Raw genomic sequence first — 21852 nt, forward strand, 5'->3', positions numbered from 1 at the left:
TCAGTTTCCCTCACTGAGAAGTCCACAAACGCCCTTTCCACTAAGGAAAAGAACACCTCAGGACAATCTCCCTTGTGGTACACAGGGAATTTCTTCAGGTCAGCTTTAGACAATTGGCCTCCCTCAGAATCCCTATTGTTATTATTGTTCTGATTCATCAGTTCCAATTTTCTTAGCTCAAACGCCATTTTCTCTCTCTCCAATCTTGCTTCTCTTTCCATTCTCTCAATCTCAAATTGCCTTCTTTCTCTCTCTAATCTTTCCTCCATTTCCCTCACCCTCAGTTCATGCTGTTGGGCTAGGAGTAATTTTCTGAGTTCTGGGTTCTGCTCTCCTGTGCTGTCACCCTGCACTGAGCCAAATTCATCCTCAGAACCTTGGTCAATCTGGGGGTCTTTCACTTCACCCATTTCTGCCATTTGGCTTCGAGTCAAGGGCATAATCCCCCCTCAGAACAGGCTGCTTTAAAAAGTCAAGCCTCAAAATAAAACGACCACTTTTTTCCTCTTTTGCCTCAGAACCAGCTTTCTATAGATTGCTGCTGTTCTTCAGCACTACTTGCAACTGTAGCGAGTTAGAGACTACCCCCCTCTGCTGGGCCTCTCAGCTGGCAGGCTAAATCACTGCTACTACACAGTTTTGCCTCAGCTTTTTTCCCGCCAAAACCAGGCTGCCTCAGAGCACTCTAATCTAGTCCCCAATCTGAGGTTACACGTTCTTCTACTAGCGCACCTCCCCTTGAGGTACACCTAGAAGATTACCTACGTGCTCTCAGATTGTCCCTGACTAGACCCCCCTTGCTCTGGGCACACTTGCCAAGGCTTTGCTGGACCGCTGGGCAACTGGACCAGTCGTATCCCACACGCTGGACACCAATCAATGTGACAAACCCAGACCTACTGGGATCTGCCACACGTTAACTAAGCTGCCACCAACCATTCCCTATAAGAAGTCACACAGACCAGGGATGGATTTTTAAACAAATAAAGAATAAGGTTTATTTAACTACAACACACAGGGAAAAATAAAACAATCAGGTGAATAAGATTTAGTAACGTGGCTTATTCTCATTCATACATGCATACAGTTTGGTTCACACAGAACCCTTAACTTGAAGCACAGACCCTGAACCTATCAGTTCTGGCTAACCAACAGACACCTGAACCTATCAGGTTGGTACTCTGACACACAGTAGTACCCTGTCTGACACACAGACTCCCACACCAGCTTCTTCTTCCCAGCTGCTGCTTCGTCACTTCCCAGCGTCTCCCTTCTCCACACAGGCTTCACCTATATATACAGTACAGCCCCTCCTCCTGATGTCCCGCCTTCCACTCCCCATAGGATGGAACTTTCCCTCCAAACCCATGACAGACAGGTAACATCAGTGCTGTATGTAACAGGGGGTACCCCCGCGTGAGCACGACATGTTCACCATGGGTGTGACAGGCCCACTGCACGGGGGGTGGGGCGGAGATCTGTACCTGCCACCCAGTTCCAGCAAGCCCACGGACCAGCACCGCACCGCAGACCGGGAGGTTGACGACCCCTTAAAAGTTAAAGGCTTCGATCTGTGTACATACACTAACAACAGAACAATAGAACTGAGGCCCTTTGCTCAACTATATGTTTATTTTAAAGTCTCTCTCTCTGTGTTAAGAAGATGCATGTTATCTCTGCAGACGTCACAGTTTTGTGAACTGCAGGACCAAGCATCTGTGATGGTATTTATTTATTTATTTATTTATTTATTTATTTATTTATTTATTTATTTATTTATTTGATTTATACCCCGCCCATCTGGTCTAAAAGACCACTCTAGGCGGCTTCAAATATAGTAAAAACAGTGAAATAATACAAAAAACACAAAATAATATAAAATAATACAAAAAAATCTGTGATGGTATGTTCTAGTTACGAAAAATAACCAAAATAATTGTTAAGAAATCACTGGGAAAGTATGACGTTGGGACTCTAATGAATGAATTAATGGAATTTGTTCATCAATTTTTAAAAAACAATTTGTGAATGTGCAAAATATTTCATAATGGACAACCTTTGGGCTATAATGTATGTTAAATAGAAAACTACATGTAAGTAATTTCTTCTCAAAGTATTTTATCACACAAAACCTAATATGATTTTTAAAAATCTGATTTCAGTTTTTAAAAAGATGATTTCAGTTCTTTTTTTAAATAATAGATTTTTATCCCCCTTGCAGCACGGTGACATTATTCCTTTTTTTCCTTGTTCATGTGGTTACTTACTCTCAATGGGAGTAATAATTTAGTTATTAGAGTAAACAGACAAACATTTTCGTGCTTTTTCCTCTTCTTTCCCAGTGAACCATTACCAGTCATCACTAAGTATGAGTAATGCAAATCTGTAAATAGAGATAGTAAAAAGTGTAAGCCATCCCTCAGGTGAAAGAAGTTACTAAAATAATTAAAATAATTTTATACAAAAAATATTTGTATTAAAGAATAAACAGTTCTCTCAGTGTTAGATTTTATTCTTTTGAGAATTTCCCAATATGTCTTTTCTTTGTACTGGACAAAATAATTGAAGTTGCTAAGAATCCACAATAAACAAGTCACTTATACTTGTTATTTGATTTAATTGATATTAAGATCAAGCAGTCCCAGTGATATAATGCTTCAAAACACCTATAGCACAAGGATTTATATATCAGGTTCCAAAATACAGGTTGTCGGCACTACACAAATCCCATTATTGTTGTTAATGCTTCATAAATACTTTCTAATTGCAATGTGAATGAAATAATTTTTTTCGCTTTCCTTTGTTCTTTAAACAACAAGGTACACTGTGCAAGGTATGCTTACATTTTTCTTTGGTTCTAGGATGCTGGGTGCATGTGGCATGCAGAAATGTCATCAGGAGGCACTGAAAAAGAATCGTGTGTCCCTAGCAAAGCAACTAGTGCTAAAAGAACTGATGGAACACCTTATAGAAAAGGATGTAATCACTGAAGAAATGATGGAAATGATACAGGTATTTTTATTCTTGTTGATAACAGGAATTTTAGTTTTCCAAAATGATCATCATTGTAACATGGTTTATACTTCTGAAGGGTCCAAAATATTCCTGCCTGTCAGATGAGACAAATACATGTATGAGAATAATTAGATAAAACTATAATGTTATAAGTTAACTTAAATTTGTTGCAAGTTTTATAACAAGTAAAAAATGTTTAAGAAATTAATAGAAAATGAATAGAAATACGGCATTCATATAGTTACATCTGAGCTGTTGTAACCTGTGCTAGCATAAGTGAACAGGGGAACATGGGAATTTTCTTTACCTTGTGTTGAACCACAGATGTATCCAACTCAGATGTAGTCAACTCTGATTGGCTGGAGTTCTCCAGAATATCAGATAAGATTATTTCCTAGTCTTGTACTTTGAGATTGTTGGTGTTTCCTGGTTGTCTCCTTTTCAAGTATTAACAAAGCATGATCCTGCTTAAGTTCCAAAGTAGGTGACATCTGTTGTGAGCCAAATGAGTCTACAGGCAATCAAACAACTGTAGAGTCAAGAAACCCTTTTCTGTCATGTCATCATAGTTCTAAATAACTTTTCAATCATGTGTTTGTACCACAAATCATCATCCTCTCTTAAATCACGAGAATTAATCCCAGTCAATAGCCAAAATCTTGTTGCATTGCTACCGCAGCTAATAAGGTAACCTTGGGACATGAATGGCATCAAATTATCAAATCTTAATGGACATTATCTCAGCGCACTCTTAAGATGATTTTGTAATTTAAGGGAATTCACCTCTAAAGGTTATGCTGTAAGTGTTACGCAAGCATAGCTGTGCAATCAGAATTTGGCCTACTGTTTTCTTAGATTGCATTTATTTTACTGTGCTATTAGATGACACAGGTTTAAGCAAAACATTGAAGTAACATAGAATGTTTGAGAGGAGTAATTTTTAGTCACCTCCCTGTGAGGCAGGAATACTTACTTCTGTTTCTTTTTTAAAACCAAAATGTTCCATGCAAAACAAATTACCATGTTGGTTTATATTTATATTGCTATAACAAGGGATGCCAGCTTTTCCTATGCACGAATGACCGTAATTAAAATATTGTGCTGTTGATTTTGTGTAACAAATCCTGTCAAACTGAATATAAAGCTCTAATATTTCTAGTATATTTATCTGAAAGATTTCTGTATGGGGTTAATGTTGCATATCACTTTCTTGATGGAACATGAAAAATGCCTTATGAAGGGATGTTTAATGTAAACTCTGAATATCGATTAATATTCAGACAATTTTATTATTATTATTTTGCAGACTGCAGACATAGCTTAGGGAAAGTGGTGCTGACATTGTTCAGAGTTCTACAGAACAGGCTATGTGCAGCTTCTCTAATTTAATATTCTTTTAATTTTGTGTTTTCTACATGGATTCAGGCCAAGCCTGGGAGTTTTAGCCAAAACATTGAATTACTGAACCTACTTCCTAAGAGGGGCCCCAAAGCCTTCTCAGCTTTTTGTGAAGCTTTACAAGAAACTAAACAGCAACACTTGGAGGAACTGCTACTGAGCACTATTTCCAGCCATAGCAACGAGATTGCAAAAGTAAGGAAAGACGCAATAAAAATTAACAGAGAGCACATTTGGATCTGATGGTCTCCTAACTGTTTTGTCATGTAATTGGACAATTTCAGAATGTACATAATACATTGAGCCTTTTTAGCCCATCACGTTTACTTCCGTAACTATTGGGAAGACTACATCCCACTGTTAGTTTTCCAAGTGTACATTTATGTGAAATATGTGTAGAAGGATGGGCAATACATAAATAAAATTCAGCCTTGTAATGCCCTGTTTCTGAAGGTAGGGTATATGTATACCTAGAAAAAGTTATTCACTGCACTTTCCATAATTAAAATTCATGTTCTCATTAAATTTGAGAATTGGCTAAGTAATATTACTAGTTTATATTTCTAGCAAAGTGGCTGTTAGGATATGAGAGAAAGAATGAAAGTGTGTAAGCCTCAAAATGTAATGATAGTGTCACATAGGGGGACCCAGATGAGGCCCTCCTGCCATACTGCTGTTAAGAAAGAGCAGCCATTTGCAGGGAAAATATGTATCTGTTTAGCTGAACATGCTTACAAGTGTACATGCAGACTTTTGTTCTGAACATGTGATGTTATCTGTGATTTCTGAGTGGTGTGGGGATGGTGCTTTCATGCATAGTACTAGCCTCACTACTCTTCAAGGCCTACATGCTGTCATCCTGAACTTCTGAATAGGACTTGAGAGAGAAAGGGAGGGAATGTCAGTCTATAGAGTCAATGTTAGTGGAAGCCCACAGTTCAATACTGAATCATTTGATCTATTTGTGGGGGTAATGTATACAGCAAAGCTTTTGACATAGTGTCCCATGTTACTCTTGATTCGCAAGGTAACTAAATGTGGGCTGGATAGAACAACTATAAGTGAATACACAGTAAGTAATAGAATTGAGGAGCTTATCAGTGGTTCCTTCCCAAACTGGGAAGAGGTAACAAGTGTGGTGCCACAAGATACAGTCCTGGGCCCAGTGTTCTTCAACACTATTTAAAGAGACTTTATAGGATCAAGTAGTGGGTGAAAACAATGAAATTTAAGAGGGATAAATGCAAAGTTCTGTAGCTAAAAAAAAGAAACCAGATGCACAGTTAGAAGATGTGGGGTACTTAACTCAGTAATACTACATGAGAGAAGGATCTTGGAATTGTTGTAGACCACAAACTGGATATGAGCAAACATTATGTGACTGCAAGAAAAGCAAATTCTGTTTTAGGCTGCATTAACAGAAGTATAATCTACAAATCCCGTGAGGTGTACCAGTCCCCCTCTATTTGGCACTGCTTAAGCCTCATTTTGAGTACTGTGTCTAGTTCTAGACACCACATTTTAAGAAGGATTCAGATAAACTAGAGTTTGTACAGTGAAGGGCAACAAGGACGATCAGAGGACTGGAAACTAAGCCCTGTAAGGAAAGACTGAGAGATCTGGACGTGTTTCGGTTTGAGAATAGAAGACTGGCAACACTCTTCAAATATTTGAAAGGTTGCCATGGAGAGGAGGAGCAGGATCTACTCCCAGTCACTCCATAATGCAAGATACATAATAATGGGCTTAAGTTAAAGGAAGCCAGATTTTAGCTGAATATCAGAAAAAACTTCATAACTGATAGAGCAGTATGTAAATAGAACCAATTACCTCTGGAAGTGGTGAGCACTCCCAACACGAGGCATTCTAGAGAAAGCTAGAAAGCAATCTGTATTTTAACTTGGGTTCTACATCAAGCACCGATTTGGATTCAAATGGCCTCATAGGCCACTTCCAACACCATTATTCAATTTTTCTGTTTACTTTGTCCCAACTATGATGTCCATGTTCATTTATATTTTTTTTAATGGAGGGGCAGTACTTCCAACCACCTGGTTGGAAGTAATCACTTCAGAGATGACAAAGAATTTTATTGGGAGTCTAAATTCGGTAAATATAAGTTATCTTTTAGATCAATGGTTCACAGTTGTTGAACACAGTCAGTACAGCCAGTAGTTAGAGCTTCTGGGACTTACTGTTCAAGAACATGTGTGGCCCCAAGTTTGGAAACTACTATAGCCACGATGTAGAATAGATGCATGGTATAGATTATTGGTTGCCAACCTTGAGTAACTCAGGTGTTCTGGGACTGCAGCTTCCAGAAACTCCAGCCAACACAGCTGCTAGTGAAGGCTTCTGGGAATTGTAGTCCAAGAACACCTGGGTTACCCAAGTTTGGGAACCACTGGCATAGATGAATAGCGTGGAATTTCCTTCCTTTTCCATCTGTATGGTTCTTTTTTCTTAGTTTCAGCACCTGAAATTATCTGAAGCATCATGACTTTGTACCGATGTGTGATTTCTTTCAGTTGAGTCATGACTATGAGGAAAGTCTGTCATTTCCTGTGTCTGAATCGGGAATCTCTCCAAAAAAGCGACGTTGGAATCATGGTAAGTTTATTATAGAGTGCATCTGTTTTAGTAGCAGTGATTAAAAACTTTTCTTTACCATTTCCTGTTACAAAATAAACAGGCAAAAAATTAAAGAAATACCTTCAATATACTGTATGTTTCTCTTATTCTATTACGCTCATCTTCAAAAGAGTGTTGTTGTTTTTGTAAAATGCAGTTGTACCTTAGGGCACACAGGCAAACCTGAATTTTTTAGTAGCCCATAACAGTGAAAAATATAGACAATTAAAGTAAGGGATTTGTGTGAGACGGCTTTTCTGATTCAAAGATTTCTTGTTTTTACTTTGCTAACCACTTGATGGCACTTCCTCATTTACTTACTCAGAATATTTTTACATTCATTCTACACACCGTTTTAAGCTTTAGGAGCTTCCCCTTTCTAAATACATGTTTTCTGAGGTGAGGCAACTGCCTGTTCTTTTAAGGAAATGATGCTCAGTTCAGAAGTGTATACTGTCTGGCCATCATAATACATGAACTCAGAGACACTTCCAGAAGTCATCTGAATCATGGAAATAGTTGTGAACTAGTAGTCATCCATTCCCATGTTATGTTTCCTTGTGGAGGTGTACACTCAAACAACCAACACGTCTTGTATAACCCAAAGAAGCTGCGGCCCTTCAAAAATAAAAGAGAAGTTTGAGGTTGAAATGTTTTCTTAAAAATGCAAACAAAAATAGATGTAATGAATTAGGAATCTAATTTGGGTAATTGATAATCTGTTGTTTAGATACAACTTGTGAAATAATGCTATCTGCACTTTCATTTTAAAAATTCTCTATAGTTTCTTTCATAGAGTACCATTTTTAAGACTTGTGTGTGAGATAGTCCTTCAATGTCATATTTATCCTGTCTATTGTGGAATTTGTGTTTCATACATACTCTTCAAAGACCTGATTCTTCCAGAGGAACACTGATTTTTGAAGAACAAGATGTAAATGTGAATGAATGAATAAATGAATGAATGAATGAATGAATATGTTTGAGAACATGTTCCCAACATGAGAGTTCTACATACATGTACTGTAGTTATTTAACGCTGTGGGTTGCTTTAATAGTTTTGATTTTAAGAAATGTCAAGAAGGTGACAGATGCACAGAAACAATAGAACTGATCTTCACCCATGACAGTATTCTAGATGCCTAAGGAAAATAATATGAGTCTTTCCATCTTCTCCCAGTCTTGCCACCTTCTCATCCCTTAGTACTGAATGTGTATTTTTATGGAACCTGGACACAAAGTCTTGTTTGTGTCTAATTTTGACCCCATAGTGTAGATGCTTCAGATTTTGCTGGCATCATCAACAAAATGCTTAAGAATTACATTTAGATAATCTTTTGACTTGCCCTGATCTGTGTGATCAGAGGCTTGGGATTAATTGCTAACTATAACAAAGAAAGTTGTTCTGAAATCATAAGGAACTGACAGTGGAAAAAGATCCTAGATCAAATCAATTTTGATATAACAAAATCATACTCGTGTTTTTTAACCAATGTGAGTGCCATCCTGCATTAAAATTTGATGCATGAATCTTGGTGAGATTAAGCTTTCAGCAAGGCAAAATCAAGTAAACATTTATTTAGCAATATGCTTTAAAACTGTTTAATTCTGTCAGTGGGGTCTTGTTTTGAGTAAAAAGTTTATCAGCTAATTTTTATGTATATCCCCCAAATTATTTTGAATAGAGAATTAAAATCTACACAGAAACTGTAGGTTTTCCTGCTGGCCGTTTCCATGTTGGTTATCCATTTCTGTCTTCAGCAGAGTCAATGGAACATTCCTTGGATGATGGAGATGGCCCTCACTATCCTCAGGTGAAGCCATGCACCCCAGAATTCTATCGTGCCCATGACGACCAGGTAAGCAGACTAAGTTTTCCTTTTTGGGTGGGAGACGTTTGTGACCTTCACGTTATTCCTTATTCACATGGAATTGCCTAAGTGCCTTAGCTTTCCAGTTGTGTAACATTTTAAAGTATCTAGTGATTTTACTGTTAATCATATGTACTAGGAAACCTGACCCACCAAAATTATCTATGTTTCACAGGCATACAAGTTGAAATCATGCCCACGGGGCATGGCGCTCATACTTAGCAATGTGCATTTCAGCACTGAGACAGATCTGGAGTTCCGTTCTGGTGGAAATGTGGACAATGCTACCCTGAATATGCTCTTCAAACATCTTGGATACCGGGTGATTGTAAAAAATGATTTGACTGCACAGGTGAGATTGGAAAATGGGAAGGGTGTGACGAATAACTACATTATAAAAATATCCCAGAACGTTTGTTCTAAAACTGGCAGATTACATTAAATTTAACAACTGGCATCATTCCTAGAAGGAAAAGGTTATAGTGAAGAAAACATTTAAACATTTTGTGTTTTTTATTATTTTTTCTGTTTTGGATTTTTGTTATTATAATTGTCTAGAAAATGAAATTTAGTCTGGGTAGCATTGTTTAGGTTTTTTCTGGTTTGTGGGTTTTTTGTTGTTTTTTTGTTTTGTTTTAAGGGGTAGCACTTATAGTTTATCATTTTTCATCCTTACTGTTTTATTAGTGAATTCTTATTTTCTGCATTGTAAAATAGATTTCTCTCTCATAAAAGTATAGTAGAAATCTACATAAAATATCCTGGTTAGTCAAATGATGTCTGATCATGGTTCATTACTGTGCAGTAGTTGGATACTGATTTCCTATTGCAAGAATTTACAGATTTAAAACAGAAACCAAAAGAATAGAGGGACTCCTATTATAACTCTGACATTACTAATACTCCCTGTCCTAAAGTCCCTCAACCAGTTTCTTTCGAGTGGATCTCCAGAAAATCTATACTGTATTATTTAAATTATTTATCCTCTTCTCAGTTTTAATTGATAATTATATTTGTTTCTGGTATTTTGCAGTGAAGATTTTAGCTGTAGGAAATCTTTTCCTGCAATTTTGAGTCAGTTTTATGACCATAACTTAATATTATTATAATATTTACATAATACTGCACTATAGGTTCCAGACCCTACTTGACAAACTGTAGAACATCTAATGTATTTGCGAAGGCTTTCACGGCCGGGATTTAATGGTTGTTGTGGGTTTTTCAGGCTCTTTGGCCGTGTTCTGAAGGTTGTTCTTCCTGACGTTTCGCCAGTCTCTGTGCCCGGCATCTTCAGAGGACTGGAGTAGGAACTCTGTCCATCAGAGTTCCTACTCCAGGATGGACAGAGTTCCTACTCCAGTCCTCTGAAGATGCCGGCCACAGAGACTGGCGAAACGTCAGGAAGAACAACCTTCAGAACACGGCCAAAGAGCCCAAAAAACCCACAACAACCATGAAGAACATCTTTTGGGAATATTACATATATAGCCAAGACTAACATATGAAAGGGGTTGAGGGTACATTTATGTTATTACATCTCCAGTGCCCTGACATCTCAATCCTTTGATGGTATCCCACCACCAGCAACCTTCTAGTGTGGGTATGGTAACTTATAAATTCTATGGCTACCCAGGCTGTATTTCAGTTTTGTAAATACTCTTTCCTTTTGTTGTCTTCTCCTTACGCTGTCCTTTCTCACTTGCACAGTACAGCTGTTTCTACTTCCCTGAAGCAAAATACAGTGGTGCCTCGCTTAACGAGCAATTCGTTTAACGACGAATCCGCATAGTGATTTAGTTTTTGCGATCGCATAACGATGTTTTAAATGGGAAAACATCACTTTGTAATGACCGGTAAGCTGTTTCGCTTACCGATTAACGCATAACGATGTTTTTCCAACAGCTGATTGGCGGTTCCAAAATGGCCGCCGGGTAAACAAAATGGCCGCCCACCCTTGCTTACCGGGCAGCAAAAATGGCAGCCACATGGAGGATTTCCATATAACGGTGAGTTTTTTGCCCATAGGAACGCATTAAACATGTTTTAATGCGTTCCTATGGGCTTTTTTGCTCCGCATAGCGACGAATCCACATAGCGACGATTTTTTCGGAACGGATTATCGTCGCTATGCGGGGCACCACTGTACAGATTCTTGTAAATGCATCTTATTAAGATTGTAAGAAGAAATGTATTTATTAATTGTTAGAAACCATAAATAGTTTGAAAAGTAATAATAAAATCAACAGCAATAAAAATACTGCAGAGGAAGGACCAAATTAAAACACAGATTTGGCAATAAAAATTAGTCTTAGCTGCTTTCTTAGAAGAAGCCAGTCTCTAGATCTGCATTAGTGTAGTGGAGACCTGATTCCAGACCATCAACAGCCTCACTGAAGAAGCAAGCTTGTTAGGTATGAGGAGGGATGGCTAAAAGACCCTTAACACTTGAAGAGTAGAAATGCAGAAGAAGTCACTGTGACTCAAGACGGATCTGCCCTTCAGTGGCATTCATTTGAAACATGTCCATGTTGCTTTTTTAAACTTAAAAACCTGTAAAATGTATGGACCCATATTCATCTAGTTTGGTTATTAATAAACCCTCAATCTGTTTTCAAGTTATGAAGTTGTTCAGAGAATATACTTTCAGCTGTCCATTTTTCTCCTGATTGGTACATAACTTTATTTACTTTGTTCACTTGATTGCTATTTGTCACTTAATTGCTATGTGCAGTGCTAGGTATTTCCATATAATTTCTTTTTCAGGAAATGCATAGAGTATTGGAAAAATTTTCAAAACTTCCAGCTCATCGAGATGTAGATTCCTGCATTGTATCTCTTCTCTCCCATGGCATAGAAGGTGGGGTATATGGTGTGGATGGCAAGCTACTTCAGGTAACTTTCCATTTGATATTCTTCCGTTATGTAGAAGTATGGATAGTGATACAGGGTGGGGTTTCACTCCCTCTGAAAAGACACATGGGCCGCTTGGGTGTGCCCCTGGATTTGTCTCTCAGCCTGAATGCCCAGGTTTCAGTGGTGGCCAGGAGTGTCTTCTCACAATTAAAACTAGTGCACCAGCAGTGCCCTTTCCTGGAGATGTCTGATCTGGCACGCGTGACACATGCTTTAATTATATCTCAGCTGGATTACAGGTCCAACATGCCACAGCCAAATTGTTAAGTGGGGCTACTTACAGGGAACACATAACCCCTCTGTTACAGCAGCTCCACTGACTGCCAACCCGTTTCCGGACACAATTGAAAGTGCTGGTTTTAACCTACAAAGCCCTAAATGACTTCGGTCAAAAGCTGTCTCAAAGACTCTGTCTGTCTTTATGAGCCTGCCTGATAAGATAATCAGGAGAGGCCTTTCTCTTTGTCCCACCACCCTCACAGGAACATTTGGTGTGGACACAGGAAATGGCCTTCTTTGTCACTGCTCCCATACTCTGGATCTCCATCCCATGAGAGTCCAGACAAGCCCCATCTTTGTCATCCTTCCACAAGCAGACAAAGGCTTTAATGGCCAGGATCTAATGGTTGTTGTGGGTTTTTCGGGCTCTTTGGCCATGTTCTGAAGGTTGTTCTTAACCTTTCGCCAGTTTCTGTGGCCGGCATCTTCAGAGGACAGCACTCTGTGCTCTGGTGTAGTTGGCTTGGGAGTGGAGTATTTATGGCTATGAGATGGACTTTTGTCTTTTTCTGTAGATGGGTGATTAGTGTGTCTTGTTGTGGGTGTATTGTTGTGATAAGGAGAGATTATCTGTCACTGTCAACCACACCCATCAACCACAATGACAGATAATCTCTCCTTCTGAACAACCTTCAGAACACAGCCAAAGAGCCCAAAAAACCCACAACAACCAAAATATCTTTTTCTTCAGGCAGGCTTTCCTTTAAACGATTGGTTGACCAAGGGGATTTTTAAAGGGATTATCGTAATCTGTTGTTTTACTTTTGCTTTTAATATTGTTCTTATTTGTAAATTTTATAAATATTATAAAGAAATAAACAAATATATGATACTAGCTTAATTCTTCTTGATGTTGTAATAATTTAACTTTTAACTCTTTCTCTTTTAATACTATAAGCTGCCTTGGATCCTTTAGGAGAAAAATGACATATAAACATTCTAAATAAATAAATAAATAAATGAGATGGTAACATTTTTAATCACATAAAATTGTGATTAGATTCTGGTCTGAAATAGAATTTGGAGGTATTTGAGGAAATTTGAAAACAAGAAAATGGAAAAATTGAGGCAGAGTGGATTTTGACATGCTGTTGAAAACGTTGCACCTGCTTGCCTGCTTATTTAGAAAAAGAGCCACTCTTCAACATAAATAATTCCTGGGAAATTGCTTAATAAAATATGATGTGAGAGTACCAAAATTAAAAAGCAACAGGAAATAAAGTATATCAAGATAGAAGCAAAATTAAAAAGCATGAATGGAAGATTTTATTTTCTTGTCATAAAAATCTGGTTTGTATCAGATGCTCTTTGGTTTTAAAAGTGCTTAGTTTCTGCCCATTTGTTCACAGTTGCAGGAGGTTTTCAGGCTTTTTGATAATGCAAACTGCCCTAATCTGCAGAATAAACCCAAAATGTTCTTCATTCAAGCATGCCGAGGAGGTAAGTCATGCGGAGAGGGTGAGGCATGGAGACCTATGTTTCACATACAGTCCCCCTTCTACACGGCTTGCGTTCAACTCTCCTCTTTGCTTCTCTCAGGTATAAGCGGAACCCACATTCACCCTGCCTTGCTGTTGCCACTACCTCTCTCTGTAAGTGCTTCTCACTCTGCATGGCATGTGGTCAGCAAATTGCAGACCCTGCTCTACCATGGAAAAGGAGAAGGGGAGCTTTCCAGTAATTCCCCTGTATTGCATGTGTGGAATGGGGCAGTTAGACACACTAATCACTGTCTAGCATGGAAATTTTATCTGCAGCTTCTTAGCTACTGTTTTTCCTCTTTGGTCTGGATTGGTTGGCTGTTTTTGTTTTATTTTCTTTTGACCTTTTCAGTCTATTGGAGTCATGAATGACACAACAGCCAGTTACCCATCTTGAATGAAGCCTCCCATCTGTAGCACCCAAGCAGATTCCTTTGAAAGGAGATTCTGCTCAAAATGTTGGCCATTCTGAGGTTCCTTACACTCAGATAGGGAGCAGGGAGCAGTATCCAGTGCTGGGATTTTTCCAGTGAAATCTGGTGAAACTGGAGAGGAGTACTGTAGTTAATCCTTCCAATGCACGCTCCAAACTAACACTAGAGGGCTGGGAAACTCATTGGGCCCGTTTCATGGGGCAGCAGAGAAAGCAAGAGAGAGAGAGGAATTCTACTGCAGGCACCAGTGGAATACTAGATTTGTCTTCAGCTGTGCAAACAATTCCATGCAGCATAGGGGAAAAAGTATCCGTGGCTTTCTCAGTTTTTAAGAAGAGAAGGAAGGGTTCAGAAGCACAGAAGAACATGGATATGGAAGATCATATTCTGTTTCAAAAGACCATAACTGTTATAGGACTTGAGGGTTGACGAAACGTAGATTAGGATGTGCTGGTAGATCTCTATAGGATTTAAACTAAATCAGCAGAGATTTCTGACCCCATTAGTCAACAATGGCAACAACAAAAGGACCTTTCCTCCCATAAAACACTGAGTTATACTACTGAAGTGAAGAAAGCAGAGGGATAGCTTTTAACTAGGAGTGATTTGTGTTTATGTAGAAGGACTGCATGTTTAGTTTTGTATTACAAATGAATTCTGGGGTTCATCATTTGTACGTTTTAAGGTCATTGCTTTTGTTTCTTGTTTTAGTTGATGAATTTTGAGATTGTAATAAAAAAAACAAATTAAATCCTGAAGATCTTAAATCATCCCACTACTAGCATAAAAATGATAGAGGATTTGCAAGACAACTTACTTGTCTTCAGCTCTTTCAGGTTTCTTAGAAGGGATTCCGAAATACAAAGAAAGAAGTTGAATGTATTATTGTTGTTGTATTTATATACCACCTTTCCTCTAGTGATCTCAAGGCAGTGTATATGCCCCAACTCTTCCCTGCTTCATCTCCTTGTGGCCAAGTGGGGATATGAATCCAGGCCTTCTTGCTAATACCTAGTATAACTGCAATATGTACTGTTTTTCTGTGACTTAGAAAAGGTATTCAGTGGATTTCTGATGCCAAGAAATGAGTTTAAGTGTTTTTGAATTGGTAATTGCTTTAAAGGTAGTAGCAAAAGTCATCTGTCTTCTCAGGAAGTAAGAAATCATTAGTAAATTCCTGGTAAGGAAGTTCTAAGTTCTATTAAGATCCACTATTCAGTTTTTTGGTAAATAAAAGGCCTGCTCAGCCTCCTCCAGGTGTGTTTGATGCATGCTTAGATCTTTCCTTATTCCTGTATATACCCAGCAAAATCCATATTGAATCTTTCAAAGAGTGTGCTTGGAATGCTTTTATAGGCTGTCAGCAAAACTGGGGAAAGATTATTAGAAAAGGAATATCAGTTGCTTTGGGACTAAGGAATCTTATGTGTGTTGAGGGAATAATCCTGGTGGCCTTGGGTGAAAAATTATCGACAGGACACTTTGCATGTAAAGAGCAGTTTAAATTTTGTGTCAATTTGTGGCTTCAATTTTTTTACATTTTCTAGTAGGTAGGGCCTCCTGAGTCTTCAGAGCATCTGAAAAAGTTTCATGTAATTTGTAGGAGTAGGATGCAAAAGGTGCAGCGTAGATGATGCAAAAGGTGCACATTTGTGAAGTGTTATTAGCTGTTATGTGGATAAATAGTCTCCTGGAGCTCCAGAGCTACTTGTGATACACCAAAATTGTCTTCCTTGAAAAATATATTTAAACTGTTCCTATATAATATACTATTTTAAGCTTCACAACTGTCAATACTCTTTGGGAATATAATTGTGAGGACAGACTATACCTTCCCTTTCCCTTTTTTAATAGCAGCAATGTTCATAACATCTGATAGAGAATTAAATGGAGAGATGTTGTTATATAGAGCTCCAAAAGCTATAAAAACAAGTTCCACAAGTTTGCAAACATGTTAAAAAGACAAAAATATATAGTTGGCTTGTTTGTAATGGTCCCTCAAATTATTCCAGTATCTTGTAAATATCTTTTCAGACTTTTTCATCTCAATGAGATCCAAATTGTTCAAGAAGACTCCCCAAAATCTTATGTCAACTGGGTACAGAATTTCAGGCTCTTCATGTGCATTACTCCTAAATGCATGTCCTCAAGTTATTTCTGATGTATGTTGACTATTTCCAGGGATGTTTAGATATAGACTATTTGATTGGGTGGGTGGGTGGGTGCACTGTTATGCTGCATTTCTCTTGGCAGTTGGAGAATACTCACAAATGGTTTACCAGTTCCTTCTTGGAATGGTGCGTAGTGCATGGTGAGAGGGAGAAAAACAGAACAAAATTATTTTCACATGCATTACCAGAACTGGCCACTAAAGGATTCCAGAAACCATGCTATGTATTCTTCACTAACAAGTATTTATAGCACGGTCTCTGTCTCTTGTTTAGTGACCAATTCTGGTAATACATATGAAAATAGTTTTTTTCTGGATTTTTTTTCTTTTAATATTTTCAATATTTTCAGACTGTGGCTAAGCGAATCAGCGGATAAGGGGGGTCCTACTATATAAAAATCTAGCTGTTTAGTAAGATAATGCTCTAAAGAGGACGTGCAGTTCAAGATGACAACAGAGTCTAATGAAATGAGGAAAAATATTCATTATGAGCACAACAAAGTGACAGTACTGCCGTGTTTTTCCCAGGAAGGTGAACAAGGCAGACTTCTGAACTGAATAAACAAGATTCTAGTACTTCCTTTAACAAGTAACCTGTAATAGGTAATTGCTCTAAAGTAGGAAAACTTTTGCTTCCTGTGGCGGTTCCCCTAGGCAGATTCCATATTTAGTCTGCTATCTGCCAAATGTTGCATATTTGTTTGAGTGGGGAATACGTTGAATAATTATGTCCAAAGGATTATTGGGATTAACTTTTGCAGTCTTTAGGGCAAAAGTGATGTCTCAGAGGCAAAGGGAAGTTTCTGATTCTAAAGCAAGTTAGTTGCAAGGATTTTATCTTATTTTAGGTCAAAACTATCCATTTGCCAGTTTCAGGTCCATTTTCAAGTTCATTACTGGTGAGAGAAAATAATGACAACCAGGTTTGCAGCACTTGCTTCATTGAATTTCATTTTATTGTTGCCGTCTTGATTCATACTTCGCACATACCACGTTCCAATTATGTGTCCTGCAGCATCAGACATTCATTTTGCATCTTGTGTACCAGCAGCTATATCCTCTCCCCTGTTTAGTCCATGGGCATGGTATTTTCAGAATTCATGAACTACAGTCTTCAGAAGTCTGAAGGCATCCCCACCCCACCCCCATAGCTAGACTTTGGAAGGTTTAATCAAATCCTAACAGATGTTTCCATATTCTGGCAGCCATTTTCAGTAAATGGACAGGGTTAAGCTTTGTGGGATCAATAAGGGTTTATGGGTCTAACAATTTTTATTTGATTTCTTTTGGTTTTTGTTTGTTTTTAACTAAGAGAGAGAGGTTTGCTATGCAGAACCCAAGGGACAAAGAATGCCACACACATAAACAAGAGATGCGACCAAATTAATTTGGTCCATCTCTACCCATAAAGCCTTGCAGCTCCCACAGAGCTTAATCCCACCTACCCATTTCATTGATCTACAGCCAAAATGTTTCTTAAATAAATGTAGTCAAATGTAGAACAAAAATGATACTTAAAATTGTTGACTGGTTCTAGTTTTGAAGATATGCAATTGGATCAGTATATATGACCCATGACTTGGGAATAGCGGAAGATAAAGAGAAGGGATCTCAGTTTAAACCAGAAATAACTGTAAAATACATTTTCGACTGGATCTATGGACAAATCTATAGCTGGGTATCGATAGTACTTGCTTTTTAGGCAAAACAGTGAATTATACTTCGTATTATATTATACATTATTGTGTTATTCCTAGAAGTCATAGATGATGTAGTCTTAATGAAGTTTACATCACTCTGCTGAACAAATCACCCTAGAAATTATACAGTATTGAGCTATCTTATTTATCAGTGTTTCATTTTGTAAAGGGAAACAATTCTGTTTAGCCAAAGCGAGCAGAGGTGCCTCGTACTTGTGTGATCAGTGCAGGTAATTTCTGTTATGTTTGTGGTGAAGTGACCTTTGCATCACAAAAGCATAGTATAACCACTATGGTTAAGAACGCCTATTGCCTTTATTTTGGCTGCAAAACTGGAGATGGAGGACTAGAGGTGGGACCCACAGATATGCTGCAACATTCGTGCAACAGATCATTGCCAGTGGTTGAACAGGAAAAGGAAATCTATGCCTTTTGTGGTGCCAAAGATTTGGAGAGAACCAACAGAACATACCAGCAGTTGTTACGTCTGCATGGTGCCTCCAGTTCGGAAAGGTGTGTCAAAGAAGGAAAAGTGGACTCTGCGTTATCCAGACATTCCATCAGCTATACGGCCAGTACCCCACAGAGAAGGACGGTCCCTTCCTGATATACCAGAATTATTCTCACTTGAATCAGACAAGGAAGAGGATGAAACTTCTCGTCTTGAACCATCAATGTTACAGGGCCCACATTTTCTCCCATCCTGCTCCTCTGAATCACACCTCATAACACAAGGTAAGCTGAATGGCCTTGTCAGGGATTTGGAACTACCCAAGAGTAAGGCAAGGCTGTTGGGCTCCAGACTACAGCTGGGGAATCTGGCAGGTGATGTTTCTGCCAAAAGGATCTTGTCTCATTCTTCTTCATGAAAAGTGATCTTGTAGCCTGCAACAACATTGATTGTGTGATGGCAGCCCTCAACATCGTTCATGATCTAGAAGAGTGGAGACTACTCATTGATTCATTGAAGAGTCTTAGACCTTTTTTGCCGCTTAATGACAATGTTTTGTCATCAACTCCAGTTGGTCATGCAGTCCATATGAAGGAAACGTATGACAATATGAAACGACTTTTGAGGTGCATAAACAGCAGCTATGTGGCGATTTGACGATTGTTGCTCTCTTGCTTGGTTTGCAGACTGGATACACAAATTATTGCTGTTTTCTTTATGAATGGGATAGCTGTGCAAGAGATTCCCACTACATCAAGATAAACTGGCCACTCTGACAGTCATTGGAGCCTGGCAGGAAATGAGTTCAGCATCCACCACTTGTTGGCTCAAGGAAGGTTTTGTTATCACCCTTACCCATCAAGCTGGATCTGATGAAGAACTTTGTCAAGGCCAGAGACAAAGCACAAGTAGCATTCAGGTACCCCGATGGGAAGTTTCCAAGGTTAAGCGGAGCTAAAGGAAGGTGTCTTTGTTGGAGAAGATGTGTTTGGCCATGCACTGCATGGCAAGGAAAAGACAGCATGGAAAGCCTTCCAGTTAGTGGCAATACAATTTCTCAGAAACAGCAAGGCAGACTACAGGTTTGTGGTGGAAAACCACCTCAAGGCATACAAAAGCCTTGGTTGCAACATGCCATTAAAGATACATTTTTTGCACTCTCATCTAGATTTTCTTTCACCAAACTGTGGAACAGTGAGTGATGAGCACTGTAAGCAATTTCATCAGGGCATTGCAATAATGGAAAAATGCTATAAGGGCAAATGGAGCCCATCAGTGCTTGCAGACTATTGCAAGAGACTATTGTAAGTGATGAGAGATGCTCCATTTAATGAACACAAAAGACAAGACAAGAAGCACCAAGTGGACAATGAATAGGGTTAAACTATGTACAGTACATTATATACACCTGTTGTTTCATAATAAATTTTATTTATACAACCCTTTTGCTGATTTTTACATAAACAGGACAGGTGAAATGATGTAAACCAACCATAAACACATGAAAATGACATAGGTTTGAAATTTACGATTAAAACTTTACTGTCTACACAACATACACAGAGGAATTATGGTTTGTGGAGTCAACATATTGGCCTTTCATGATAAGCAACTTAATATGAGGTACAGTAGTCATCATGTCACAGACAGACTCATACAATACAGAAATAAAGTCTTTTATAGACTAGGTACAGAGCTGGAAAATTTGTCACGTTAAAATTAACAGGCTGTTACTTATAACAGTTCAAGTAAAGCTTGAACTGTTATAAGTAAAAAAAAAAAGTAAAAACAAGTAAAAACAAATTAGTACTCCGACCATTCAGAATAGCAATAATCAGCGACAGCAGTCACTGAATGTTTGAACAGCAGTTCAGAAGACTATTACTGCTATTCAGAGTTGTACAGAGAGAATTAAATTACCTCTCTAATTCAAAAAAGAGCTATTTCATATTTGGATTTACCACCAAATCCTGTGGGAGAATGACAGCTTCAAGGAGAGCAGGTTGTGTTTAGGCAGATTGAAATAGTGTTTTCTGAATTTATCTTGTGTCTTCTAAAGATGTTTTAGATGTTTCCATAACATCCAATTTGTACTCTGCATAGGAATATTATAACAGTAAACATGTGGCAGGTAGTGTATAGAAATTGGATATGAAAAGGAAAGGGGAACCAATTACCTCAAGAAGTTGTGAGTGCTCCAGTACTGGAGGCATTCAAGAAAAACTCAGACAACTACCTGGCAGATATCCTTTGATTTGTATTCCTGCATCGAGCAGGAGGTTGGACTTGATGGCCTTATAGGCCCCTTCCAACTTCACTATTTTATGACTCTATGATACTTCCAAGGACTACTGATTGTTGTGCAGCCTATAATAGTACATTAAAAGGGCAGTTTGTGTATATACTTGAGGGAAGACAATTTTGATGTATAATATGCAGTTCAGAAGAAGACTTGAGACTAGTAAGAGCAGCAGTGAAGGAATTTGAAGATATCAAGTGTAAGGAATGTTTCACTGGAGACCAAGGCCAAGATCATCCACACTCGTATTTCCAATCAGCATATATTGGTGTGAAAGCAGGGCAGTAAAACTGACAGAAAAAAAACTGATTAATTTGAAATATACTAGAGAAAAGATTTGCTGATACCCTGGACCTGCCAGAAGGACTTAAGTGGGTCCTAGTCCAAATCCATCCTGAACTATCTCTGGAGGCAAACATTTTGAAACTGAGGCTATAGTATTTTGGGCACATCATGAGAAAGCAGGATTCCCTTGAAAAGACAATAATGCTGGGCATGGTGGAAGTCAGCAGGAAAAGAGGAAGACCAAATGTGAGATGGACTGACTAAAGAAACCCACAGGCTTGAGTTTACAAGAGTTGAGCAGGGCATGTTGGAAATCACTCATTCATACAGTCACTATACATTGGGGGTGACTTGATGGCACGTAACAATATGCAGTTAAAAATCACAGTTAAATAGTGGTCAAGATTCTGTTATGTCTGCCAGTGTAATGCTGTTGGGGTAAATCTGGACAGCAAATTGCCACAGGTTAGTATTGGCATTTGCTGTTGTGTACCATGTCATGCAGCTTGGCGTATAATGGCAAATGCCTACCTGAATTTCTTGATTTTTGGCTGTTTGCCAATGAGATTTATACCCGTAGTGTTACACTGGCATAAAACTCAGTAGGATTTGGGTCCTTGTGATTTAATACCTAGCAGAAATGTGATATGTTCAAGGAGTTCCACTGAATATGTCTGCTTTTGCAATTATAAGTTCACTTTGAAGCCACCACCTCTGCCCCCAAAATAAATTTGGAGAGCATCTTATGACCACTGGGCACTTTTGCCTCCTAGGAACAAAAATGCAGTAAGCATAGAAAGAGACAAGGTAGCACTCAGAGTTGTCAGTAGTCTGATTTGCCATGGCTACCCTCCACATGAGCATAGTTTATACCTAGTTTATTAATCCTTATCCATGCTGTGAATGTACCAATGTTGTGTGTTGA

The 21852-nt window shown here is 38.4% G+C and overlaps 1 protein-coding gene across 5 annotated transcripts in view; it reads left to right on the top strand.

The window, feature by feature from the left end:
• Positions 1-21852, top strand: part of CASP2 (caspase 2) — a 34634-nt gene that overhangs the window by 8557 nt on the left and 4225 nt on the right. For 2 of the 5 annotated variants that reach the window (XM_072991823.2, XM_072991824.2), the window contains exons 3-9: positions 2862-3012; positions 4441-4608; positions 6942-7023; positions 8806-8903; positions 9091-9267; positions 11679-11807; positions 13457-13547. In XM_072991823.2, the coding sequence (XP_072847924.1) occupies positions 2863-3012; positions 4441-4608; positions 6942-7023; positions 8806-8903; positions 9091-9267; positions 11679-11807; positions 13457-13547 (895 nt within the window). In that variant the 5' untranslated portion in view covers position 2862. Of the gene's footprint in view, positions 1-2861; positions 3013-4440; positions 4609-6941; positions 7024-8805; positions 8904-9090; positions 9268-11678; positions 11808-13456; positions 13548-13646; positions 13700-21852 lie in introns of all 5 variants that reach the window. The other 3 variants (XM_072991825.2, XM_078384763.1, XR_013541314.1) reach the window with 2 other exon arrangements.

This window comes from Pogona vitticeps, chromosome 2, assembly GCF_051106095.1.
Source record: "Pogona vitticeps strain Pit_001003342236 chromosome 2, PviZW2.1, whole genome shotgun sequence".
Taxonomy (NCBI): domain Eukaryota; kingdom Metazoa; phylum Chordata; class Lepidosauria; order Squamata; family Agamidae; genus Pogona; species Pogona vitticeps.